This window comes from Lepidochelys kempii, chromosome 1 (assembly GCF_965140285.1).
Source record: "Lepidochelys kempii isolate rLepKem1 chromosome 1, rLepKem1.hap1, whole genome shotgun sequence".
Taxonomy (NCBI): domain Eukaryota; kingdom Metazoa; phylum Chordata; order Testudines; family Cheloniidae; genus Lepidochelys; species Lepidochelys kempii.
In genome coordinates, this window is record NC_136380.1 from 159,716,507 (window position 1) to 159,744,137 (window position 27,631).

At 41.7% G+C, this 27,631-nt stretch overlaps 1 protein-coding gene across 5 annotated transcripts; it reads right to left on the reverse strand.

Annotated features, from left to right (window-relative positions):
• Positions 1–532: 532 nt before the first annotated feature.
• FAM3B (FAM3 metabolism regulating signaling molecule B) lies at positions 533–27,631 on the reverse strand. Of its 5 annotated transcripts, none has more exons than XM_073360315.2 (9): positions 27,391–27,619; positions 19,206–19,323; positions 18,943–19,086; positions 17,538–17,661; positions 16,045–16,103; positions 9,090–9,140; positions 8,429–8,516; positions 7,746–7,878; positions 533–2,320 (listed from the first exon to the last, which is right to left on the reverse strand). In XM_073360315.2, the coding sequence occupies exons 3-9, from the start codon at positions 18,995–18,997 to the stop codon at positions 2,078–2,080; spliced, it is 753 nt and encodes a 250-aa protein (XP_073216416.1). In that variant the 5' UTR covers positions 18,998–19,086; positions 19,206–19,323; positions 27,391–27,619; the 3' UTR covers positions 533–2,077. The 5 variants fall into 5 exon arrangements, with proteins under 5 accessions (XP_073216416.1, XP_073216408.1, XP_073216433.1 ...); XM_073360307.2 differs by lacking the exon at positions 19,206–19,323 and adding an exon at positions 21,994–22,236; XM_073360323.2 differs by lacking the exons at positions 533–2,320; positions 19,206–19,323 and adding an exon at positions 6,786–6,913 and having other exon boundaries at positions 27,391–27,597.

A 27,631-nucleotide genomic window follows, 5' to 3' on the forward strand; every position in this document is an offset into this window, starting at 1 on the left:
GCTACTAATGAGTACTAAGTAGCTAGCAAAAAGTTCATGTCTGATATAACTCTGGTAGATATAGTACAAGCCATTGATCTAGAGCAGTGGCTCTCAACCTTTTCCCAATAACTGGACCCCTTCCAGGAGTCTGATTTGTCTTGCGTAAACCCAAGTTTCACCTCATTTAAAAACTACTTGTTTACAAAATCAGACATAAAAGTGGCACAGCACACTAGTACTGACAAATGGCTTACTTTCTCATTTTTGCCATATAATTATAAAATAAACCAATTGGAATATATTGTTCTTACGTTTCAGTGTATAGTATATAGAGCAATATAAAACAAGTCATTGTATGAAATTTTAGTTTGCACTGACTTCACGAGTGCTTTTTATGTAGCCTGTTGTAAAACTAGACAAATATCTAGATGTGCTCCCTGGAAGACCTCTGCATAGCCCGAGGGCTACATGTGCCCCTGGTTGAGAACCACTGCTCTAGTGGGCCTGATAATCTCTTTACCAGCTGAATCATATAAGGTCAAGCCATGCAAATTGCACAATACATTTTTATTAACATTCATAGAAGAATGCACTACATGAACACTACTAGTTAGTTAGGCCCAAAGCTCAGCTAAGCACTTAAACGGGTCGTTAAATGATTAGCTGAATCAAGGTCCTAAGGAGGGATCAGCCTTGCTCTCACTTGCTCTTAGTGGAATCAGGAGCAGGCTCTATATTACTTCCAGTAAACAAGGTAATCTCCTAGATGATACAGAGCCAAACCTTGCCACTTACTGCACTGATGGGATGCTCGAGCTCACCAAGGAGGCATAGTATGCTCATTCTAAGTGCCACCTACCTATACAAAAAACTAAACATAGGTCCTGCTGCTTAAAATATTGTCCTGTTTTACAGAACAATGTACTGTATTTCTAAAGGAATAAATGGTTGACACTTTATAGACATGCATTACATATACATACATTAAAAAAATGGAAGCAGTTCCATGGTTAAATCAAGCATGTTATAAATCTATTCTAAAATATAATTATCCCTCTAAACTAATCAGGGCAATTAAAGAGAAAAACTAAAGCCTGCCACCAGTAAGGTGCAAGAAACAATTGAGATGGAGCAAGTTGTAGATAAAACTACTTGTTTGCTAGCTATAAGTAAAACTATAGTATTACGTTAGCAGGTATTTATTCTTTCCAATTTATATCAACACACACACCCAATCAGTGCTGCATGTACATTTACAAACACTCTTGAGAGAAAATAGTTATCAAAAAAACCCAACATAGATTGGAAATATTTTGCTGCCTTCTGGTTTGCAGTTTTGCTTTTAAATATAATAAACCAAGTCACATGTACTATGAGTTTTTAAATAAACTGATGACATTAAAAGTGAGTTATGATTTAGAACAGTCAACTTGACATTTGAATCTGCTCCGTAATACTGCAAATGGGAAAACAAGGAAATAAGATTAGCTACCTAGTCCACTATGAAGTATGATAAATATTTAAAACTAGAATACACTTGTTAAAAGAACAAAATACATTTTATGATGCATTTACTATAGGTTTTAAGTGTTTTCACTTATCTGCCAATTCAGTAACATGCCATCATTAGTCCAACTTGTGCAAGATCTACCGTGCATAAGTTAAATGTAAATAAAATGTGGCAGTGTTTGAAACACCAGACTGAACATCTCTAGTGGTAAGTGCTTAAGTTAAAAACAAACAAAACCAAAAACTTTTGTTTTAATTTACAAGATGGGGCAATCTTTAGATGAGCTTAGGGATTTTTTGTTACCCTCCAGGAGTCCGCATGCACATATTTGTACTCCTCTCCACTCCAGACCCTGTACCTTGGACATCCTCCTACCAAAGAGGGCTCCACCACCACAGAGCACCAATGCCATATAACACCATATAATAGTAAAGGTTCTGTAGTGCATTTTACAAAAATCTCTACAATGCTTTGCTATGAGATCTTTGCTAAATGGAGAAGAGAACACCATTTTGTGTGTAAGAGTAGAAATTAGTGAGTTCCTACCTTCTCCTAGCTGTAGAAAGCAGTAATACAACTTAAACTCTAAAACAAGGAGTCCTTGTTGTTTTTGTGGATACAGACTAACACAGCTACCCCTGGATACTTTAAAGATCTCCTCGTATAGAAGGAAAACTGAATTTTCAGTGATCCTGGCTCTTGACTGTTCCTCAAATTTTCCTCTTTCACTCTTCTCTTGGTAATGTCCAGTTCTTTCCTCTCTTCCCCATCCAAGTCCAGTGATGTTGTCCTGAGGGCCAGTTTCTTCCTCCAAACACTAGCACTTTCCTTCAATAAAGTGAGGTTGAAAGTCCTTGATCAAGGTTACATAAACTCTATACCTACACCAACCCAGCCCTCTGGGATTTGTTCTATCCTACTTCCATGAGGTACAAGCCTGAAGGAACAACACTGGTCCAGTTCTGAGTTGCATCCAAGCTGAACTTGGTGAAGTTCACAGGTAGAAAGGATTGTTGTAATTCCCACCTAACTGCCCATGTCTCTAAGGCAGAGGTTCCCAATCTGTGGGGCGTGCCCCTACAGGGGTGAGGAGGAAAAATTAGGGGGACATGGCTGTGGCCACGGCTGGGGCCACATGTGGGGTGGGGAGGGAGTGCCATCCAGCTCCGCTCCTGGCCCAGGGTCCCGGCTGTGCAAGTGCAAAGCAGCTTTCTGGCTGCTTTGTACTTGCACAGCAGCACAAAGCTGCTGGCGCCATTGCATTACACAGTCCCCAAATCTCCTCCAGAACATTGGCGGCTGCTGCATCTCCATAGCTTCAGAAAACAGTGTCCATCACAAGCTCACATTAAAGACAAAACCAGTTTGATCAACTTCCCACTCTCTCGGTACATCATCCAATGTGCTTAGAAGAGCAGTCATGAAGACATGTCCACTGCTAATGGTCTGTTTACACAGCAATTAAACACCCATGGCTGGCTCGTGTCAGCTGACCCAGGCTCATGGGGCTCAGACTAATGGGCTGTTCCTCTGCTATGTACACATTTGGGCTCAGGCTACAGCCTGAGCTCTGGGACCTTCCTGCCTTGCAAGGCCCCAGATCCCGTGCTCGAACATCTATGCCGTGTAACTTCAGTGCCCTCATGGCCAAGATGGAGTCTGCTCTGCAGGCAGCTCTGGCCAAGAGACGGCGCGTACAGGAATGCAGCAGGCAAAGTCCCTTCTACCCCAGCAGCACCAGTTCCAAACCCCCCAGAGTGAACATACACGTACGCACCCCCCTGCCCCGAAAGTACAATAAATATAGGAAAGGGAAATATTGATTTACAGAAGGACGAAAGGAGAAAAAACAACAGGGGGTGGAGATAAGGGGAGAGATAAAACAGGGTTACATTGAACCCAAGGTCCCACAGGCCCAGTGGTAGCACAGTCTGAAAGGGCAGACACTGAGCAATATGTCTACACTCAGAGTTCAGGAATCCTGGGCAAAGTTCCAGTCCAGTGGTGAGTCTTGGGTGCTCCTGGTCGTCTTCGGCAATAGAAAACTTTCCCCAACAAACCTGTCTGGTGCCCTCTTCTGCTGCTCTCTGCAAAGCCACACAGAGCGATAACCTCCCAGCGTGGCCAGCTACAGCCTCCCTCCTTATTCCCAATGCAAAGTCACAAGCCCAGGTACTCATGGCCAACGTTCCCTCCAATTTTTTCCACCCATATGCGGATTGAATTTTGTTATGTGCACCCATATCAAGGTAATGTGCAGATGTGCGCCATGAGTAGAAACAAAAAACCTAGATAGAATATATTTTTAAAAAGTTACCATAGGGATAATTACTTCAGCCAGGAGAGGTTAGGCATTTTAGAACTCACTACTCAAAAAATTAAATTTAAGCATAAGAGAAATAAAAATTATGAAATGCATAGACCAGTCAAAAAAATAAAATAGCACTTTGAAAGAATAAAATTACACAGAATATACGTGCATTGCAGGAAGTATGAAGTAGAAACAACAACACTACAAGTATGTGTTGGGAGGTGAGTGTATGTGTGTGTGTGTGAGAGAGAGAGAGAGACACACACACACGGACACACTGTGTGTGTGAGAGAGAGAGGGAGATAGAGAGAGAGACAAGCGTCTCTCCCCAGCTGGAGCTGGGGTAGAGAGCCATCTCTTGTCCCTGTCACAGGCCGGGGATGAGATGTGTCTCTCTTTTTACCGCCACAGCCCTGGCTGGAGCTGGGGCCAGGGAAGAAGCACATCTCTCCTGGGGGACACTTTAGGATCTTATTAATATCAACATTGCAAATTTGCAATGAGTTGTGCCAGATATGCCATGTAAAGTATCTGCAAAAATGTTAGTTTTCCAACTATGATAATCTTGTTTATATGTTTGTATCACATTTGTATTATGAGTTATAGATGTGTATGTCTGTATTTCAAACTTGTGCTATGCTTCTGGGTGACAGTAACACCCTCAGACAGTTTGGCATCAGAACTGCCTAGCCTGCTTGATGGCCCATTAAGGACATCAACTGTATAATGAACCCATTGAAAAGGTCAAGGGCTACACCTTATGACTCAGCAAGGCTTGCAGGGGCATGCCTATGGACAGAACTCAAAGGCTTCCAGGTCATGTGCTTGGCAGCTTGTGTTTGGAACAAAAGGAAGCACAAGCACAAGCCGCATGGCAAAAGACTATAAAAGGCAGCTGCATCTTATCCATTTTGTCTTCAGTCCTGCTTCTTACCTCTGGAGTAACCAAGCTGTGGATGTGTTCCAGACGGACTTTCAAGCCAGCAAATTCACCAAGACTGCTAGGAACCTGATATGTGGATTTTGAAGTCTTTGTATGTGTGTGACTGTTTTAACAACTCTCTTCTTTTTTTTTTTCTTTATAATCCTTTAATTTTAGACACTAAAGGATTGGCTGGCAGCATGGTACTTTGGGTAAGATCCAAACCTATACTGACCTGGTGATGTGGGTGACCCTTTGGGGTCAGAAGAACATTTTGTATATGTGAACAGAGTTTTTTAAATAACTTCTCACTTTACAGGACCTAGGTACTGATTGGGAGCCAGAGAACTGGAATGCAATAAGGGGGCTGTGTGATTTCTTTTTTGCTTCTTGATAACCAGTGTGGGGGATCAGAAGCACAGCGTGAGACTGGCTGGGGAGTTTAACTTCAGTGTTACCCGCCAGTCTTGGGAGTATCTGCTCTACCTTGTGCAGCCTGCCCTGACCTTGGCATTTCCAGAGAGGGCTGCCCCAGGCACCCTGGGTCACATCTCTTGTCCCTGGTGCAGCCCTGAGGGTGGGGCCAGAGCAGAGAGGCATCTCTCTCTCTCTCCCCCTCCCCATCCCCTGCCCCCCCGAGCTGCATGCCCCAAGCTCCCCCAAACCCTCATCACCTCACCCCACTGCCCCCACCCTCCACATTCTCCCCGCTCACCAGTGTGCGTTCCTGCACAGCTGCTGCGCCGCCCTAGATGGGCTTGTGTGCGGCTGCGCACCTTAGAGGGAACACAGCGCATGGCCCCATACAGCTCTGGGCAGCAGCGACACTGGGTCTAGCTCCGGTTTGTCCTTTTCAGGTGATTCCTCCCTGACACAGTGCTCGTCCTGGGGTGTCCCCGATTGGCCGCTCTGTGCCTTCCAGGCATCGGGTGGGTTCTCAGCTGCTTCACTCTGTGAGACCTAATAGCTGTAGCCATTGGAGCTCCAGACACACACCCCCTGTCAGTCTCCCTCTCTCTTTGCTCCCTCCTGCCAAATCACCACTTCCTCCTCCTCAGGACAAAAAGATTTAAAGGGGCCATGCTCTCTAAACCCCAAAGGTGATACAACTGCAATTAAACAGCCCTTTCACCTGAGCCCCATGAACCCAAGCCAGCTGCCATGGGCCAGCCGTGGGTTTTTAATTGCAGTGCAGACATTTCCTAAGCAGCCCACAAATGTCAGTAAATCTACCTTACAGTATGAGCCAGCCTCATTATAGCTAGATGAAAACTTCATTACATAAATTATAGGAATGAGGCCACATTCAGCAGGTGTTACACTGGATCTGATCTGAATTTACTAAGGGGTTTGTAGTGCCAACAGTCTGCTAGGTAGTTTACAGACAAATATAACGATAATATGTCTGACCTGAGGAGCTTACAGTCTAAACAGGCAACATCCAAACAAAGGAAATGGAAGAGAACCAACACACACAACAGTGACTGAACAGTGATTTTTGTATGACGTTACTTTGAACAGTTTTTTTCAGTAAGTTAAAGGGGGGTGGGGTGAAGGAGCAAACCCATAAAATTTAAGGGTGTAGATCATCAGCACAGAATTCTTATAAGTGACTCGCAGCTAGAATAGGTTAATTATCAGTACATTAAAAGTAATGGCAATTCAAACTTTTCTTAGGAGATAAAGAATTACTAATTCACTGCATCAGAGTAATCTGTTTCACTGCTAGGAATTCTGTGATAGAAGAAATAGAACTTGGTTTTATATCTTGTTTCCTCCTAAAACCTAGAGCAGAAAGCACCCTGTAAAAAATTAGACTTGCCATTCACAGTGACAATACAGTACCATTTTGATAATCCTGGCAGATCTACCATACCATCATACTTACAGACCAGAAAATGGATTTTATCCTCTGCACTTGTCATTAAAACAGGTATTTGCTTTCAGACCAATTGCAGAACACCACCTCTGAAGGACAAGTGGTTAAAACTGTATATATTACTTTATTAGTTTATAGCAGCTGTTTAGATGCTTATCGATTTTATAACTGCAACCACATATAAAATAATTTATATGACTTTATTAGCAAAATGTAAGATCAGATCAGGTTTACTGGGATACAACCTTCTATCTGGATTTCAGCTGGCCAGCCGTTATATCTGTTCTTGCTATTCTCAGAATGGTTGATCTGGTTAAAAAAACAAACAAACAAAAAACCCCCCTTCCGTTTATTGTTTATAGACTGTCATCCTGGAAAACTTCATGCTTCCCTGTGTACCAAGAGGGAAAAGATATGGAGACAGGGGGTTGGAAATCATCAGATACACTTCACATTTTGCTTATCTTAAACTGGCACCTCCTCACCCCATTATCTATTATATAATCATTCCTCAAAATGTTATAATCCAAACCCCTTATTGCCCAGAAGACCTCACAGTATAGGACAATGGATGTTGAAGTCTTTCCTGTAGGTAATCGGTTTCAGTAAGTAACACCCAACAACATTCTGGAAAAGATGTGAAACTAGGGATAATTCCATAGATCATCAGAAAATAGAATAGTTAGAGAAATCTGTGGAAACTGAGCTGGGCCAAGCATATCAATTTCTTTCCCCCTCCTTGCATCACAGAAAGATGACTGTATGGAGCATATAAATTAAAATACCACTGCTATGAGGAGAAGTTCTGATACAGAAATGATTCCTGTTAAATTTTCGTCAAGTCTGAAGAAACCAAGATTTTCAAAAATGACTTGCGATTTTGGACATCTTCCTGCCTGGGTGTCCATCCTGAGACTCTTAAAGGGTCCTGATTTTCAGAAAATGCTGAGCGCCTACCCTCTGAAAATTCAGACCTCCTTAAAGGTGTCTCAAAAGTTGGGCTTTCAAAAATTGAGACATCCTACATGACTAGTCACTTTTGGAAACTTGTTTCCAGAAAGAAGTCACAAACACAAGGTTGTGATGGGTTTATGAAAATTATAGTTTTAAGAAACAAAACAGAAAACAAAATAAACCCTACCTTTTCTTTTTGAATGTTATCTGGTAGGTTGAAACCTTTGGCAGCTATAAAGGCCCAGCTTGACCTGAACTTCAAGTTCCATATTTCTTTACTGCCAAGCTCTGCTATTGCTTTTTTTGCACCATCCTTCAATCTAGTAGAAGAGTTGAAAAAGTTTACACTGGAGACTTTGAAATTCAGAACTTTCAAAAAATAAGTTACGTAAGAAAGGATATAGTCTTGATATTTTATGGTGTAATTTCTGATTTCCTATTAATGAATAATGTTTAAAGCCTTCCTGTATCTTCTACTGGAGAAGTGTCCAGTAATATGCCATAAAATTCATGGAACCAAATTCTATGTCCACTTACACCTGTGCAACTCCACTGATGTTAAAAAAAGACAATGAGTTTGCACAGGGGAGCAGAGAGAAGAATTCTATGTTATTAGGGATTCTCTCTCTTTTGTACATTTTACTGTTTGAACACATTTCATGTAATCTCAGTGTTTTTTGAGACGTTCAGGCCGCGTTAAATGGGTAAGTGTTGAATGGGACAGCAACGAATGACTGAGAGAAGGAGGTAAGTGATTAAACCTGATCATAGCTCAAGCTGTAACAACTTTTGCTTCTCAGAAGGTTACCACCCTGAGTTGCAAGCCATTTATTATTCTAGCACTGGGCTGGTACACACTTTCTTGCTTACCTGCTGCTTCCGTCATCATGGGTCACCATCAAGAGAAGTGACCCTTGAGGTGCATTTTTAATGAAAGTAGTCATGGGTCCCGAGAAGTCTGTCGATACAACAAATGATTATTCATTACCCCCATGCCGATGCACAAAACACCTTATACTCAGTTTATTGCTACTTTTCAGCTTTGCTTCTCCAAAAAACAGAAGTTATTTTTCTCTAGCCAGATAATTCCCCCATAACCAGGCAGAGGGCCCAATCCTGAAAGGTACTGAGTGCATTCAACTCCCACAGAAGACAGTGAGCATACAGAATAATCAGCACCTCTCAGGAGCTCTGGAGTAAGTAGGAGGAGACAGATTAGACTCATAGACTTTAAGATCAGAAGGGACCATTGTGATCATCTAGTCTGATTGCCTACAGCACAGCAATCTAGAAATAAAGGCCTGACACAATTTAGTTTTTTTTTTTAGTATTAAACTGTACTCCAGATGAGCAGAGATAAATCTGTTTTGCCATCTGTTTTAGATTAATTACTGATCATTCTTGGAGATCTTTAGCAACTATCAAATATTTAATTGAAAAAGAAAAAACTTTTAGTCCAAATGTCTTCTGTATGGAAAAGTGTCTACAAGAGACCCTCTGCCACTTTTATTTGGTAACCTTTGGCTCTTACCTCCTTCCCACATGTCAAAAAACTCTGTAGATATAACTTTTCCTGTTTTATCTGCAATAAAGAAATGATACACTTTAAATACAGGGAAGGAAGGGGATATGTAAAGGGAAAGTAAACACAATGGTTACAACTAAAAATAAAAACAACACGGAATCCAGGGGCACCTTAAAGACTAACAGATTTATTTGTTTTATTTATTTAAAATAAATCTGTTAGTCTTTAAGGTGCCATCGGACTCCTCGTTGTTTTTGTGGATACAGACTAACACGGCTACCCTCTGATAACTTGAAACTATAGTAATATAAAATAATAGATGCACTTATTTTTAGTTTTCATTAGTTCCAGATTTCCTTCTAAGTTAAAAAATTAATCTGGTGTATACATATATGACCATAGTGATTCTCCTTGACAGCATTAATTCCTGCCCACCAATGGTACACAGAAGTGATCTGTTAAATCTATCCTGCAACTGAACACCAAAACTTTAGCATGACATAAAAGATTTCTGCCCAGATTCTTTCAAATAATGGAATTGGCTTTACTCTTTTAGTTTATGTTTAAAAGAATGAGTGAATTGTATTATAAGCTTTGGTGCTTGCATATACACTTTCTACTAATTCCTAACTAGAGTTGGGAACAACGGCTAAGGTTTTCAAGTGGCTGTTGATTTTGGAGGCCCAACTTGAGACAATTTCAATAGCCCTAATTTTCAGTGGACAGCTGCTCAGCACTTTCCAAAAAATCTGGCCTCTTTATAGTGGCTCAAGTTAGGCTCCCAGACTCACTACTCATTTGAGAAAATCTTGGTCAATAATCATAATTAATTTCATTGTTGTCCAAGTGGGCCTATTTTTGAGTTCATGAAACAGATGTAAAACTGGAGGTAATTCTCAAGACTTCAAAATTCTTTGACAAATGCATGAAACATCTTTTTTTGCGAGTAGGAAAACTGCAAATCCAGTGACCAATTTTCATGTTATGCTTTCAAATGCCAAATGGAGTCAGGCATTGCTCAGTTACATAAGATATACAAAAAGAAAAGGAGGAATGTGGCACCTTAGAGACTAACCAATTTATTTGAGCATAAGCTTTCGTGAGCTACAGCTCACTTCATTGGATGCATTCAGTGGAAAATACAGTGGGGAGATTTATATACACAGAGAACATGAAACAATGGGTGTTACCATACACACTGTAACGAGAGTGACCAGGTAAAGTGAGCTACTACCAGCAGGAGAGCGGGGGTGGGGGGTCTTTTTGTAGTGATAATCAAGGTGGGCCATTTCCAGCAGTTGACAAGAACATCTGAGGAACAGCGTGGGGGAGGGGGGAAGAGGGAAATAAACAAGGGAAAATAGTTTTACTTTGTGTAATGACACATCCACTCCCAGTCTTTATTCAAGCCTAAGTTAATTGTATCCAGTTTGCAAATTAATTCCAATTCAGCAGTCTCTCGTTGGAGTCTGTTTTTGAAGTTTTTTTTGTTGAAGAATTGCCACTTTTAGGTCTGAAATCGAGTGACCAAAGAGATTGAAGTGTTCTACGACTGGTTTTTGAATGTTATAATTCTTGACGTCTGATTTGTGTTCATTTGTTCTTTTACGTAGAGACTGTCCAGTTTGGCCAATGTACATGGCAGAGGGGCATTGCTGGCACATGATGGCATATATCACATTGGTAGATGTGCAGGTGAACGAGCCTCTGATAGTGTGGCTGATGTGATTAGGCCCTATGAAGGTGTCCCCTGAATAGATATGTGGGCACAGTTGGCAACGGGCTTTGTTGCAAGGATAGGTTCCTGGGTTAGTGGTTCTGTTGTGTGGTTGTTGGTGAGTATTTGCTTCAGGTTGGGGGGCTGTCTGTAAGCAAGGACTGGCCTGTCTTCCAAGATCTGTGAGTGATGGGTCATCCTTCAGGATAGGTTGTAGATCCTTGATGATGTGTTGGAGAGGTTTTAGTTGGGGGCTGAAGGTGATGGCTAGTGGCGTTCTGTTATTTTCTTTGTTGGGCCTGTCCTGTAGTAGGTAAATTCTGGGTATTCTTCTGGCTCTGTCAATCTGTTTCTTCACTTCAACAGGTAGGTATTGTAGTTGTAAGAACGCTCGATAGAGATCTTGTAGGTGATTGTCTCTGTCTGAGGGGTTGGAGCAAATGCGGTTGTATCGTAGAGCTTGGCTGTAGACAATGGATCGTGTGGTGTGGTCTGGATGAAAGCTGGAGGTATGTAGGTAAGTATAGCAGTCAGTAGGTTTCCGGTATAGGGTGTTTATGTGACCATCGCTTATTAGCACCGTAGTGTCCAGGAAGTGCATCTCTTGTGTGGACTGATCCAGGCTGAGGTGGATGGGGGATGGAAATTGTTGAAATCGTGGTGGAATTCCACAAGGGCTTCTTTTCCATGGGTCCAGATGATGAAGATGTCATCAATGTAGCGCAAGCAGAGTAGGGGCATTAGGGGACGAGAGCTGAGGAAGCGTTGTTCTAAGTCAGCCATAAAAACGTTGGCATACTGTGGGGCCATGCGGGTACCCATAGCAGTGCCGCTGATTTGAAGGTATACATTGTCCCCAAATGTGAAATAGTTATGGGTGAGGACAAAGTCACAAAGTTCAGCCACCAGGTTTGCTGTGACATTATCAGGGATACTGTTCCTGATGGCTTGTAGTCCATCTTTGTGTGGAATGTTAGTGTAGAGGGCTTCTACATCCATAGTGGCCAGGATGGTGTTTTCAGGAAGATCACCGATGGATTGTAGTTTCCTCAGACAGTCAGTGATGTCTCGAAGATAGCTAGGAGTGCTGGTAGCATAGGGCTTGAGGAGGGAGTCTACATAGCCAGACAATTCTGCTGTCAGGGTGCCATGCCTGAGATGATGGAGCGTCCAGGATTTCCAGGTTTATGGATCTTGGGTAGCAGATAGAATACCCCTGGTCGAGGTTCCAGGGGTGTGTCTGTGCGGATTTGTTCTTGTGCTTTTTCAGGGAGTTTCTTGAGCAAATGCTGTAGTTTCTTTTGGTAACCCTCAGTGGGATCAGAGGGTAATGGCTTGTAGAAAGTGGTGTTGGAGAGCTGCCTAGTAACCTCTTGTTCATATTCTGACCTATTCATGATGATGACAGCACCTCCTTTGTCAGCCTTTTTGATTATGATGTCAGAGTTATTTCTGAGGCTGTGGATGGCATTGTGTTCTGCACGGCTGAGGTTATGGGGCAAGTGATGCTGCTTTTCCACAATTTCAGCCCGTGCATGTCGGTGGTAGCACTCTATGCAGAAGTCCAGTCTGTTGTTTCGACCTTCAGGAGGAGTCCACCCAGAATCCTTCTTTTTGTCGTCTTGGTAGGAAGGTCTCTTTGGGTTAGTATGTTGTTCAGAGGTTTGTTGGAAATATTCCTTGAGTCGGAGATGTCGAAAATAGGATTCTAGGTCACCACAGAACTGTATCATGTTCATGCGGGTGGAGGGGCAAAAGGAGAGGCCCCGAGATAGGACATATTCTTCTGCTGGGCTAAGAGTATATTTGGATAGATTAACAATATTGCTGGGTGGGTTAAGGGAAACACAGTTGTGACCCCTTGTGGCATGTAGTAGTTTAGATAGTTTAGTGTCCTTTTTCTTTTGTAGAGAAGCAAAGTGTGTGCTGTAAATGGCTTGTCTAGTTTTTGTAAAGTCCAGCCACGAGGAAGTTTGTGCGGAAGCTTGGTTTTTTATGAGAGTATCCAGTTTTGAGAGCTCATTCTTAATCTTTCCCTGTTTGCTATAGAGGATGTTGATCAGGTGGTTCTGCAGTTTCTTTGAGAGTGTGTGGCACAAGCTGTCAGCACAGTCTGTGTGGTATGTAGATTGTAATGGATTTTTTACCTTCAGTCCTTTTGGTATGATGTCCATCTGTTTGCATTTGGAAAGGAAAATGATGTCTGTCTGTATCCGTACGAGTTTTTTCATGAAGTTGATAGATTTCTACTCTCTACAGCTAAATTCAGTGCCTTGCATAATGACAGGTTTCAGAGTAGCAGCCGTGTTAGTCTTTATCCCCAAAAAGAAAAGGAGGACTTGTGGCACCTTAGAGACTAACAAATTTATTTGAGCATAAGTTTTCGTGAGCTACAGCTCACTTCATCAGATGCATGCAGTGGAAAATACAGTGGGGAGATTTATATACACAGAGAACATGAAACAATATACACTTCCCTGTAGAGGAGGGTGCTTTCCTCTGGAGCACTGTGTGCTGCCACTCAGTGGGAAGATCTAACAATTGCTGCTCCCTTTCTGGCTCATCTTGGCTCTCCTTCTTGGCAGGATCATGGTGGAGGGGGAAATATCTTAAAACCACAGGACTCTGTAAAAGTTATTTTCCACGATTCAGGAGGCAGAGTCCAGAACTGGGGAAATAACATTCCAGACCTGGGCCTCTCTTGAGCAGAGACCAGAGATCACACCAAACTGAGGATGCTGGATTTTACTGTGCTTGTATGTGGAATATTGCTTTTTCTTCCTGTGTTGTTAATCTTGGTTTATAATTTTCTCTTCCTTAACAACAAAAACTGGTCATTCAGAATAGAAAGGGGACAGCCATGTGAATTAACATATTAAAGTGATACTACAAAAAAAAGTGTTGATACAGTCTGTAGTGGAGAGGTTTAATTAATTAGAAAATATGCAGAGGATGTTTTACTGTATTGCAGTGTTAGATATGGCCACTTTTCTATCTGAACCAGTGAATAAAGGAAGCAAGATAATTAAGGAGTACATGTGAATATTTATTTAGCCAGAAACTACCTCTCAGTGGAAGGATAGAAGATATTCTATTATGAAATATTTTCACACATTCTAAGGCCCGAAAGGACCACTGTGATTATCTGGTCTGACCTCCTGCATAACACAGGCCATAGGACCCCACCTAATCATTTCAACATCAAACCCATAATGTCTGTTTAAGTTGTAGCATATCCTTCAGAAAGAGATTTAGTTTTGATGTAAAGACTTCAAGAGAATTCACTATATTAGTAAGTAAGTTGTTCCAATGGTTAATTACTGTCTCAGTTTAAAATTTTCACCTTATTTCTAGTCTGAATTTGGCCAGTTTCCAATCACTGGATTTTGTTATGCCTTTTTCTGCTAGATTAAACTGCTGTCTACTATCAGAAATCTCTTCCCCACATAGGTACTTGGAGACCACGATCACATCACCTCTTAATCTTTTCTTGGATAAACTAATTAGGTTCAGTTTCTGTAGTTTCTCATTATTAAAGTTTTGCTGCTCTTTACTGAACCCTTTCCAATTTTTAAGCATTTTCTTGAAGTGTAGACCCCAGAGCTAGACACAATATTCCAGTAATGGTCTCACTAATGCCACATACAGAGGTAATAGCACCTCCCTACTCCTACTTGATATTCCTCTACTTATACGTTCAAAGATCATGATCACCCTCTTAGTAACAGTCTCACACGAAGAACTCATGTTCAGTTGGTTGTCTACTGTGGCCACTAAATCCTTTATGATTTTTTTTTTAATAGAAAATAAAAATACAAGGTAAGTTTGGTGACAAGGAAATGAAAATTTTGGACCAGCTCCTCAGCTGATATAAACAGGATATCTCTGATGTCAATGGAGCCACACCAATGTACACAACTTGGTTCTTTGTGTAGCTATTTACCTTCCAAGTGGGTGGGCAAACAGAACAATTTTTTTTTTAAATATTGCAACATTTTTGCATCAAAGCAAACACCACACTACATCTGAGCTTCTTTTCCAGACTCAGGGCTCTTATTCCTCACAGGAGAGGCCACTATTAAATATATTGCACCTCATCCTAGTCATTAGAGAACTGAGAAATTTCTTTTACGTGACATGCAAAGTAAATTTACTCTCTCTAATTTAAAATCCAGGGCCACTTGGACAATTTTTCATGGTTGTCCATTCTCATCCACTGAAAATTTAACAAGCTTATTTCTTTTTTGTTTCCCCACTATTCTAAGATTTTTTTTTCTTCAGGTGCTTCTTTTTGTTAAAGCGAAGAGGAATTTGAATCTGATAAACTAGAAAGTTACAAGCTGCTGCTGTGTAAGGAAACAGAACTCCTCTAAGGCGGTGAAAGAGATGTGAATGGCAGTCTCTGTACTACTGCCACGGAGAAGGCTGTGGTTTTCCTCTGGGGCAGTACCATAGATGGACTGCATGTACCTTTACACCCATAAGCGGGAGGGACAGAGGGGAGTGCAAAAAACTTGAGGGCACAAGATGATGTTACAATGACATACACGGAGAGCAGCCAAAACTCATTATGACTAGAGACTAAATTAAGGATTTAAACCAGAGACTAATATCACTGTGGCCTAGCATATAGAGCACTGGACTGGGACTCAGGAGACCTGAGTTCTGTTTCTGGTACTTGCCCAAAGTCACCAGACAGGCCAAGGGCAGAAATTTTACCACTCTATGCCTCAGGTTCCCTATCTGTAAAATGGGGATAATACTGAACTCATGTGTAAAGCGCTTTGAGATCCACAGATGTAAAGCTCTGTATAAAAGTTAGATATTATTATCTAGAATAGTAACTCATTACACTATCTGCAGTAGTCCTTTCTATACATCTTTTCAGATCAACATTCTTTACCCAATTTTAAGAAGTGTATCGATCACTCATATTTCAGGAATTGCCTTTCGTTTAGAAGGTAAAAGCTTGCTGGAAGGGGCAGAGAGGGAGCGTAAGAGAGGAAAGTTTGAATCCAAATGATTCTCGGTTCAGTCATTCATATATTGCAAGGTCACACTAAAAGTGACTGGGAGTGACAAACAATGATTGTTCTTGGTTACTCTACTTTCATAAGTGTCCAACAGAGAGGAAGTGGTAGTTTAAAAATATAGAAGGAAGACTGTTTGATTTTGCATGTCTGAGATGCAATCTTTTTTCTTAGTGTACTACCATTGTCCCCATAACATTCCTCTCTTACTTACAATTCACAATGGCAATGTTTATACCTCTTCCAACATTACCCTTCTGTTCACTTATGAGCCTGAAATTGAAATAAATACATCATCAGTCAGGAACTGTACTTGAGAAGGGTGGTGATATTTACCTAGGCAAAGTCATTCCTGTTATTCTTGTTTTTAGCTTAATCATTTAATTGAGGAGTCTACTGAAAGCAATGGAGCCATATCTTAAATATCTATGGCGCGTCTCCTCCAGAGAACCCATAATGAGTCTAGTTCAAAACTGTAACCTGTACAAGTGCAACGCAAGCAGAGTAAAAACAATGCCAAAGAAAAAATAATTCGTTTTGTGGCACCATTCCACACAGATTTATAGAATAGGCCAGTGTATCTTCACAACAGCTCCACACCAAGATTTTCAAAAGTGACTAGTGATTTTAAGGGCCTCAGTTTTTGAGTGCCTAAATTGAGACACTGTAAAGAGGCCTGATTTTCAGAATGCACTGAGCATCCAACCTCTGAAAATTAGGCCCTTTTATAGTGTTTCAAGTTGTGCATCTGAAATCTGAGGCACCCACAATCATTAGTCACTTTTGAAAATCTTGGCCCAAAGCAGTTTATATGAACAAAAGAGAAAAGCCAAGATGCAAGGTTAAAAAAAAAAGTTAGAGATAGAACAGAAAGATTACTTTAGTGACACAAGCACAGAGAAAACAAAATGACAAAGTAGACTAAAAGGAAAAAATCTAAAGTATCAAAGAAACAACCTAAGTATACTTTCAGAATACATACAGCGAGGGACACTGGAAAGATGCAATGGAACAGAGAGAAAATTAGGTGGAGTTTAATGTTGGTAATGGGCTTTAAAAAAAAAAAAGGGGGGGGGCATGCGGCATTCTCCACACAGATGGAACAGAATTATTCAGGGTTTAAAGTTATAAGATATCTAAGAGTTGACACAATGAAGCCAATCATGTAGTCAGAAGAGAGAGAAATTAAAATTTCAGGGGTGTGTCAGATACACAGAAATAAGGACAGAGTCAAATTTTTGCCTCAGTAAAGTCAGTGAAAATTTTGGCGCTGAATTCAATGAAAACAGCATTTCGACCCAATGATGAAGAAAGCAATGATCTATCCCAAAGGGAGAAAACATATGGATCAGATGTAACAAAATTTAAGAGGTTTATAATAATTAAAATTAAAAACCACAACATCTAAATGAATCCCACCTCTGGATTTCCAACCGTGCTTCATTTGCTGTGTGCCTATCCTAGAATCACACCTATACTTTACAGAGGAGAGCTGAAATGGTGGTGTCTTGCTTGAGGGATGTAAGGAGCGTAACATGGTAAATAGTATTGAAAGTTGAAAACCCCAAGATTGGTGGTTTTGTATTATGTAGTTGGCGTTAATCCAAGAAATGTCTCTTTATAAAAAAGTTTAGTCTGTTGCTAAACCAAAATGCCCCTACTACTCCAGGTAGCCCTTGCTTAGACTCGAAGTAGACTGGTACTTACAACTCATCTTCAAAACAAATCTTGGCCAACTTTTCCTTGCCACCACCACTGAGTAATCGATAAGCATAGCTTCCAGGTGAGCATGGAGACCAATGGTCACATTTCTGTCTTTTGGGGGGTGGGGCTGTAGTGAATAAGAAAGCAGAACATGCTTTGTTTGAGAACTATGAAAACACCATTCATATACCAAAATGACCAATTAATTTCAATATATCAGAGAAAGGTCACACAAGTACTTACAAAGGCAAACCTTGTCAACCTACAAACATCATATCAAAAATACCATAGATTTATATGGGTTTGAAATTGGCACCTGCTTGCCAAATGAGGGTAGAGAGCAAAGAGGAATTTGATTGGGGAGAATGGGTCCAGCAGTCCTCTGAGATGATCTTTTGACCAGTGTTCTAGCGTACTATAAACGTAGACAATTGCTCAGATAAACAAGCTTGGTTACAATTTGCAGGGATATTGAGGCTCGCTTCTTGTTCACGTCACCTGAAAGTGAGAACAGATGTTCGCATGGCGCTGTTGTAGCCAGTGTTGCAAGATATTTATGCGCCAGATGCGCTGAAGATTCATATGTCCTTTCATGCTCCAACCACTGTTCTAGGGCACATACGTCCATGCTGATTATGGGTTCTGCTTGATAACGATCCAAAGCAGTGAAGACCAAAGCATGTTCATTTTCATCATCTGAGTCAGATGCCACCAGCAAAATGTTGATTTTCTTTTTTGGTGGTTTGCGTTCCGTAGTTTCTGCATTGAAGTGTCGCTCTTTTAAGTCTTCTGAAAGCATACTCCACACCTCATCCCTCTCAGATTTTGAAAGGCATTTCAAACAAGAACAAGAAGTAGGACTGAGTGTACTTGTAGGCTCTGAAGTTTTACATTGTTTTGTTTTTGAGTGCAGTTATATCACAAAACAAATCTACATTTGTAAGTTCTACTTTCACAATAGAAAGATTGCATTACAGTACTTGTATGAGGTGAACTGAAAAATACTATTTCTTTTATCATTTCTCCAGTGAAAATATTTGTAATATAATAATATAAAGTGAGCACTGTACACTTTGTATTCTGTGTTGTAACTGAAATATATTTGCAAATGTAGAAAACATCCAAAAATATTTAATAAATTTCAATTGGTATTCTATCGTTTAAGAGTGAGATCAAAACTGTGATTAATCATGATTTTTTTTAAATCACAGTTATTTTGAGTTAATCACATGAGTTAACTGTGATTAATCGATAGCCCTACTTATTATACAATCTGCTCATTCATTCTTAGGAGAACACCACATAACCAATCATTCATTAACTAACAACTCATTTGCAGGTTAAATTACAAAACACTGTGCTTCACTTATAATATATTAGCAGAAAAAAAAGTCATGTGACCACATACCCTTAAGTACTGGTTTCTCTCCAATTCTCTGAATATTTTCAATAGCTGATGACATCGAATCTTCAGGTATGATATCTGCAAACAGGTATCCCAAATACCAAGCACACACTGATGCTAACAGAAGTCCTGATAACTTCGCAAGGTCTGATAAGAAACAACAAATCCATTATTTAATGAGAAAAAAGGCAGCATGTGATAAGAAGTCTACACAGGGCTACTAAAAATATAGCATCTTCTATGGTGCTGTTACACAAATACACTACTTTGAGAGCGGGAAATTCAGTCCTTATGCACAGACATTCCACACCATTTGAGATCTTCGGTGGGGCTGCAGACAGAGTTAGTTAGCATGGCATTCAACAATGACAACCCCTTCCACCCCTAAAAAAAAAAAAAAAAGTCTTAAAACACAATTAACAACAAAAAGACCCACTCTATCCCCAAGCAGAGGTTTGACCCTGAAAAGGAGACATGCCAGAGATTCCCTGAAATCATCTAGAGACTTGGCTATTCCTATCTATTTTAGATTGGCAGCACCCAGATGCTACGGTGATAGGTGGCAGTTAAAAAACCTACCCTACAGATAGCTCACAGGGGGCTCTTCATATCCTCTTTGAAATACAGGAGAAGACTAAACTAGGCCTGAATAGGCAGATATGTAAATGGAATTGGGGTTCAGATTGAGGATGGAGTTGTGAAATCTAGATTTGCACACATCTGGAGGCCCAGAAGCCTGCACAGAGATGTGGAGTGACAACAGCCACTAGTCCAACCTCTCTCACTTATACTATAATTTCCATCACAATTGTAGAAGCTATAGTAGTGTCTATATGGGCAAGGAGACAGGTGTGTATCCGCTATGTTTTTGTGAGTGAAGCTGATAATTACAGTCACATTGTACCAGACACTTGGCTTCCCCTTCTCCAGAAATAAAAATTTATACCCTGACCTGGAGATGGGTCATACACCCTACCCCCATGTTAATAAAATATCACATTTCTATTGAATCTTTCACCACAAAATGACCCAAGTGCTTCACATTGTGAGTATGTACACTGTGTTAATTAAGGAACTACTTCAACCATCACTGAAATGCAGCCTTTTAGGGGGGCTGGAAGATGGGGAAGGGGCAGGGAAAACATGGCGGCTTTTTTTACAATACTCAGCACTTCAGACAAGAAAGTGAGGATGAACATCAAATTTGGAGATTCTCCTGTTTATTTTTAAAGTTTCCTTTCCCAGGAATAAATATGGGATATATGGGTGGTTCCCAAATCAAATTCCTGAGCAAGAAGTTCACAAATTCCCTGTGCTTTAGCACAATCCCAGCATGCTAGGTCCAGTCTATGCTGGAGGGGTAGGTGGGTTGAGTTTAAAATGACGTAAGTTAACATGATTTATTTAAGTGCTGTTTAAAAACGTTAGCACTAGGGCTGTACAGGAACCAACATTTCTGTTTCATGTCAAATTCTGAAATGCTGAATTTTTTTCATTCTGATTTGCTACGTGGTGTGACAAAGCTCCGACCTTGTCCCAGTGGATCCCGTGCTTCCAGACAGATTACGCTAGCCTAAGAGGCTCACTGTGACCCTCCATGTGGCCCTTCTCTCTCTAGAGTCAAGGGTCACACACTCCGAGCCATTTTCATCATAAGCCAGCAAGGAAGGTGGGAAGAAGCAACCCTCCCTCGCAGTCTCTGTTGTCTCACAGTCTCTGTGATTAATCAGGGAGAGTTGGGGAGAAAGAAGGAGGAAGCCTGGGCCTGCCCTCTACTCCGGGACCCGAATAGTTGCAGCTATTGGTAGCTGACCTTTTGAAATAGAACGAGTACAATTCCCTGGGCCAATTCCCCACAGCAGCCCCCATTTCCTCAACATCTACTTCACCCTTACCTCAGGGCCTCCTTCCTTGTGCCTGATAGGGTTTTTCCTGCCCAGTTTCTCCAGCAGTGCGGCTTCCTCCTACAAATCCTGACACATGCCTCTAACTGACTAACTGGGAGGCTTTTAACTAGTTCCAGCCAGCCCTTGATTGACTTCATGTGTCCCAATCAACCTGTCTCCACTGCTTTCTGGAAGACCCTTAATTGGCCCCAGGTGTCTAGATTAACCTGGAGCAACAGCCATTTGGTTACTATGGTAACAGGGATTTGTTTAGCCTGGGGCTAACATACGTGTTTCTCACTACTTTACTATAGTCATCTGGCCACAGTGGAAATTTCTAAATTTTCCGCAAAATAGAATTTGTAAAAAAATAAAAAAAGTAAAATAAAAATCAATTTTGGGTCAGGTGAAACACTGCACTTCAATAAAATCAAAATATTTTGTATCCATTTTGACTTTTTATATTATAATTTAGAATGTAAAATAAAAATTGGAGACAAAGTCACTTCAAAATGGAAAATTGAAATGTCCCAGTCCACAGAAGTCAAAACAGAACATTTTGACCATATCAGAATGCTTAATTTTGATTTTTTTTAAATGAAATTTCATCAAAATTGACACATTGCTGAGGAGAGTTTAGATTGCAACAAAATGGTATTTTCTGATGGAAAAAGATTTTGCTGGAAATTTTTTTTTACCAGCTCTAATTACTATCCAATTTATATGGGTTTTTAACAACTGAGTTAAGCTGCTCATGGTCTATGCTAGAAATGGAGGTAATTAGATATTGCAAACAAGTGCTTTGTATTAGAGCTAGTTGAAAACAGGATGTAATTTTTGCAAAATATGTCAAAAATTACATATTTTTGGTCAAAATTTGACATTTCCAATAAAAAATTGCATTGAAAAATTGAGTCAAGTTTTAGTACATTTTAGCTAGCTCTATTTAGCATTCACTGATTGCTAAACCCTAGTGTACAATTTATATGATTCAGCAGGTCTGAAGCTGAAGGGAGTGGTACAAAACAAACAATTGAACGGAGTTAAGTAATGAAAACAGAGGATTCTTTTAAAGTAAAATGTGAACAATGTCAAGAGTTGCTAAGCAGCAAGCTAGACAGGATTTGTAGTCACCCTCAAAACAGTGCAGAAACTCAGTTTCGTTCACCTTTTGCAGATCAAATGTGACACTGAATATAATTGTTAAAGTGAAAGAGCAGAACTTTGATGAGTTTGGTGATCATGTGAGAGATTTTCAGGATCATAAAAAATATCCACGCTGTTCTGTTAAGACCCTTGTTCCACGCTTATAGCTTTTTAACATTAGCTTGATTCAAGAGAAGTCTTTTGTTCATTTTCAGCATCCAAAGAAAGGCAAGGGTCGATCAGTGTTTATTTTTAATATCATAATCTGAAAAGCAAAGTTTTCCACTTGGTTAAAAAGCAAACAAAAAAGCCAAACTTGCAACCTTCCTTTACGCATTACCTTCAATGAAGTACAAAATAAGCATTTTAAAGAAATAATTGATGCACTTAGCCTTGGGTATACTCCTCCAGACAAATGTCAACTGACAGACCCACAGTTAGTTTTTCTCCATTGAAAAATTAATTCAAGTTTCTTATGCTTGAGTATTACTCTTGAGCTAGCCTAGCCCTAGTGGGAGCAGCAACACAGCAAAGTAACATGTAACATTTGAGCTAATTTGTGCACACAGGCACAACACTCCCTCGTGTGGCATTACACTTTTGTCTTCACTAACACAAAGGTGTGCATGATGGTGGGGGTTTTTGTTTAGTTGTTTGTTTACGCTAGATAACAGACAACAGTTATCCCACTGTAAAATCCTAAGTACAGGCAAAGCACTTTTATTGTTTATCGCGAGATACCTAGGTGAGGCCAACACTACATTACTGTCTGTAGTTGACCTCACCTAGTTTACTTTTAAATAAAAGTAGTGCCTTATCTCCACTGGGATTTTACAGCAGTATAGCTAACATATTTGTTAGTTATCCTGTGGTAAAAACATACCATTTTTGTCAGTAACGACATAGCCTAAGACTTCTGGGGGTATATCCCAGGGTTTTTAGTGTTGCAGTTAGCTGAATTGCTCCAGGAATTCTTTCCCAGTGAATTGTGGGAGGACTTTTCTATATTTCCTGGGCACATGGGAGGAATTGTGGGAAAGTGCTGGAGGACTAGCAGCATTTGAAGGGAGATAAGACCACTCTGTAGCGTGGACACAAATTAGCAGCTGATGAGTTGTGCTAACTCAAGAGTTAGCCTATACCCTCCAACGGGACAGCCAACAAGGGTTAAAAGCACCACCACATTCAAGTTCAGAGTTTGTCTGTGTGGATGAGGGACACATGTTAGGCATAACACAAGTTCTATGTTGAGTTAACTGCAGTGAAGACAAGTCCAAAGTGGGTCCCCATTCACTCAAGTTAACCTAGCTCAAGAGACGTAACTTTAAATAATGCAAGTTAAGGCTATATCTTCACTGCAGAGTTAAGTACTCCAATGGAAACAGAGGAAACAGTAAAGGAAGAACTAAATGGATCAGCGTTGATATTAAGGAAAGATGATGAAACATGAAAAATGACCCTACAACAGCTATAAGCAGCCATTCTTAGAAAACTGCAATCCCAATGAATACTACTGAGTTTATTTCTAAATAGAAAAAAGGAGAATACTGTGTCCAAGCTGCTGAAGATACCATCCAAAGAGAAATATCCCGAGGAAGTCTTTGCCATTGGCTTTGGCAATAAAAGTAAAATGAAAAAGATGAGTGAAGGTCTCAGGTGGATTCATCCTTAGCTTCTGATATATGAGTGTTCACCACAGTATTTGAACCTCATTGAGGAAGTAGGAATACCTAACAGTTCTAAAATGCATTCAAAAGTTCTTCTGTAACCCCCATCAGATTCATTTTGGTTGAAAAAAGGGGACTTAATGTCCCAGTTTCTCCAAGACATATGGTAGAAGTCTCAAAAAGTTTCTCTCTCCATAGCTGCATCCAGCTACCATAAATAATGTTGGAATTTGCATATATATGATAAGGTCATAGATTTAAAAAAAAGCACATTTTTCACATAGCACTAAAAAGCAAACTTAGAGGGTATGTCTACACAGCTGCAGAAGTGAGCCTCCTAGTCCAGGTCGACAGACTTGGAATAGTGATCTAAAATAGCTGTGCAGACTGTGCTTTAAAGTTGTGCCTCAGAAAGGAGCCCTCCATAGGCTTCAAAGCCAAAGTCGCAACCTCAAAGCACAGTCTACACATCTATTTGTAGGGTACTAACATGAGCCTTGCAAGTCTGAAGCTGTTGAGCTGGAGGGAGTCTACAGAGCCCATGGAAGTGAGACCTACACAGACAGACTCAATAGATTTCAAATCACTCTAGTCTCAGTGGAAATTCGGTCTGATGTAATTAACTAAGAAATGGAACAACACAAGGACCAAACTGAAAATGATTCAGTGAACCCGTTACTGAGCCAAAATACAAAGGTCAAGCCAGAAAAAAGGTGAAAGTTTCTGATGGAATGTAAAAGTTAAAGATCCAGGTTTCTACCACAAGCCTATATTTGTGAAGGATGTTGGGTCACAGTTTTTTGCATCAAAATGGTTAAAATTTTTAGAACTAAAAATCACAGAAAAAAGAATTGATTTTAGAACTTTAAAAAAATAGCAAAGGCTCTGCAGTCCTGTCCACCCAGTTGAGCATCAGGCAAGTGTTTCTTATTGTTCAGTTGGGGGGATTATTATTATTTTTAATTATTGGTTTGGTCCAGTTCTGCAATAGACTTGGTGCTGAAAGAGCAAATAAATTAGTCCAAGTGTATTGGTGCCTAAGAAAGATACAAAAGAGCAGAAGACCTAATTCGTTAATAGATGAAGGACTCTGTTATCACATTCTTGTAGTTTACTTACATAGCTGCAAGCTTGTTAATTTTTCCAGTGTGTGCTCATCTCTCTCTCCTTCCCGCACCCTTCCTCCTTGTTTAAAACTAGTCGTTGCTCACTACACTCCCACGCCACCGGGCACCATGGTGTACATCCTTATGCCTATCACTCCACACTGAACAAGGAGAACAATAGCCACACATACACTGGTACCTGTGAAAACCACAGGGCAGCGTATATGTAGCCACAGTTGCAGGTTTCAGATACATGGACATAAATGTTCCCTGCCCTACCTCTGTTTTCACTTGGGATTTCAAAGTCACAAGTTGGTAAAAGATTTTTTAAACTTAGTGTTTGTTTGTTTGCACTTTAACTTTGTTCTCTGCTTCTTTGCACATAATGAAGTTCTATTTTTTGGAGACTCAGTATCTTTATTAGTTTATACCAGGAATTACAGTGAATAGCAGGAAGCAAAGCCCCACCCATAGTAAGAACACCCAAGGGACGTTATGTAATAACAACATTAGACACCACCACTGTGGCTGACTGATAAACTGGCCTTTTAAGATCTCCCTCAGCTACGTAGCTCTACAGTTGGCTGTTCCACTGGCCCTTGCCTCTTGCTGTTCAAATTCAGCAGACAGCCTGTCCCTTCCAACCCTTCATCCTGATGGCAGCTTTTACCCTTTGCCTCACAGCTATAATGCATTACACACCATGCAGGTATAAGTAGGAGGATATTTCTCCTCTCTGAGATCCAGTCTCCTAAATAAGCCATGCTAGTGTCCATTCAATCTACCAAAAGCATGTTCAACTGCACCTGTTGAGATGGTAATTGAATCTTTCCTTGATGCTGCCAAGGTGACCAGTGTACAAATTCATGAGCCAGAGGAGCAAGGGGCAGGCCGTATCGCTCCAGGATCAATATCGGCATTTCAATATCACCTGTGGTAATCTGCCCGTTGGGGAAAATGTCCCTTCTTGCAGTTTTTTTTTTAAAATCACATGTTTTTAAACATGCAAACATCATGCACCTTCCCTAACCAGTCTACCTTGATATCAGTGACAGATCACCAGTGATTCACTAGTGGTTATATAACCATGAAAAAAAATATCCCTTTCTGTTGATATACTTGGTGGCAAAGTGGGTTAAAGCCAGAAGAGGGATGTGTATGCTATCACCCCACCTGAGTTCTGGAACCGCACTGATATGAATCCATCTACTACTTCTTGTACTTTACCAGGAGTCACAGTCCTGTGTAGCAGGAGATATTTAACAGCCCTACACACTTAGACAACAATGGCCCCCTCTGTGATTTTTCCAATTCCAGATGCCACTGACTGAAAGCAATCTGGTGTTGCAAGCTTCCACAGCACGACTGCCACTCGCTTCTCAATGCGGCTCGCATTCTGGGGTCCGTGGACTGTCTGTCTGGTGCAAGTTCAGCACACAGATCCAGGAACGCAGCCTTTTGAACTCAAAAGTTCTACAACCCCCGCTAGTCATCCCAACTGTGCATTATGATGTATTCCACCAATCAGTGCTCATTTCTTGAGCCCGGATACAATGATTGTTGAGTGGAGCTGCTCTGTGAATGCCAGCGGCAACCTGGCTTTTTTATTTTTTGGGGTGTGGGGGCTACATCCATCAGCATCCAGTTATTGTGACAGAACTTCTCCCCATCATCACCATCCCTCTGAACTCTGCAAACACAGGAGAATCCTATGTCCTGTATCAGCAACACTCCTGAACACTGTGCTGAGCTCTTGCAAGATCCAGGTCTGTGAGCAAGATGGTGGAGACATAAGGGACAGTGGGAGGGGTTGTTTGTTTGTTTGTTTTTTTTAAGTGCAGAAATTATGGGATGTGGAAAGCATTATGGGGTGTAGAAATTGGCATGGTGCGAACGTGATCCCTAGCTCCCCAAAACCCCTGGGCAAATCGCTAGTTTCCCACAGAACACTGTGCCAATGATCCACAAGGCAGTGAGCCAGACAACGGGGAAGAGCACGCTGGGGTAGTTACCTATCTGTGGTGCACTACATTTTACAGAGGTGCAAGCATTCGTGGGGAGTACGCGCACTAGCGTTGACACACCGCTGTGCATGGGCCAAAGGGCGGCTGTACTAGCCAGTCAAACGTGGAAGTGTACAGGTAGCCAGACGAGGCAGAGAGCAGGTCCCAGCCCGTGCCAGTGTGGCTGGGGAAGAGGGTAGAAGCCCAGGAGAAGTGCCAAGAGAGGCAGGGATGGGAGAGGGGACGAGAAGCCCCAACACCTCTAATGTCCCAAGCGCCTCCCGGAAACGATCGGGGGGGACAAACCTCAGGAAGCAGCAGCAGTCAGACTTGCTCTGCTGTTGGAGGGCCGGGGAGAGCGAGGGCTGCGGGGCCGGGGCCAGCCAGTGGCGGGCTGCCAAGCACACCCGCCCGGCCCGAGGGAAGTGGGAGGCTGAGCCCCGAGCCCCGGCGGCCAGCGCGACACCCCTGCGGGGAAAGGGGACCTGCCCGCCAGCCCCCACAGGAAGGAAGCCGGCGGCAGGGCCAGGGCCAGGGCCAGGGCCAGCGCCCGCCGCCCCTTCCCCGCAGCCTCCAGCCCGGCCCCAGGGCAGGGGGGCGGCCCGCCGGCTCCCGCTCCCGCCGGTGCGCGGCGCCTACTCACTGCTCCAGCCCAGCCGCATCTTCCCGGGCAGCGGGGCTCCTCCGCGGCGCCCCCGCCGGCCCCCCCGCACCTGCTCCGGCAAGAGCCCCGCCGCGCCCCGGGCTGGGGAGAGCGCAAACCTCGCTGCACCCGGGCGGGCAGGGGAATAAGGCGCACACCGTGACCGCTGGGCGGCGCTCGGGGGAGGCTGGGAGCGGAGCTTCCCGCCCCCGCCAGGGACCGGCTGGAGCTAGGAGGCGGC

What these genes read in the sequence shown, in the direction of transcription:
- FAM3B (XM_073360297.2), bottom strand. Translation starts at nt 12,974, where the DNA reads ATGGACATCATACCAAAAGGACTGAAGGTAAAAAATCCATTACAATCT.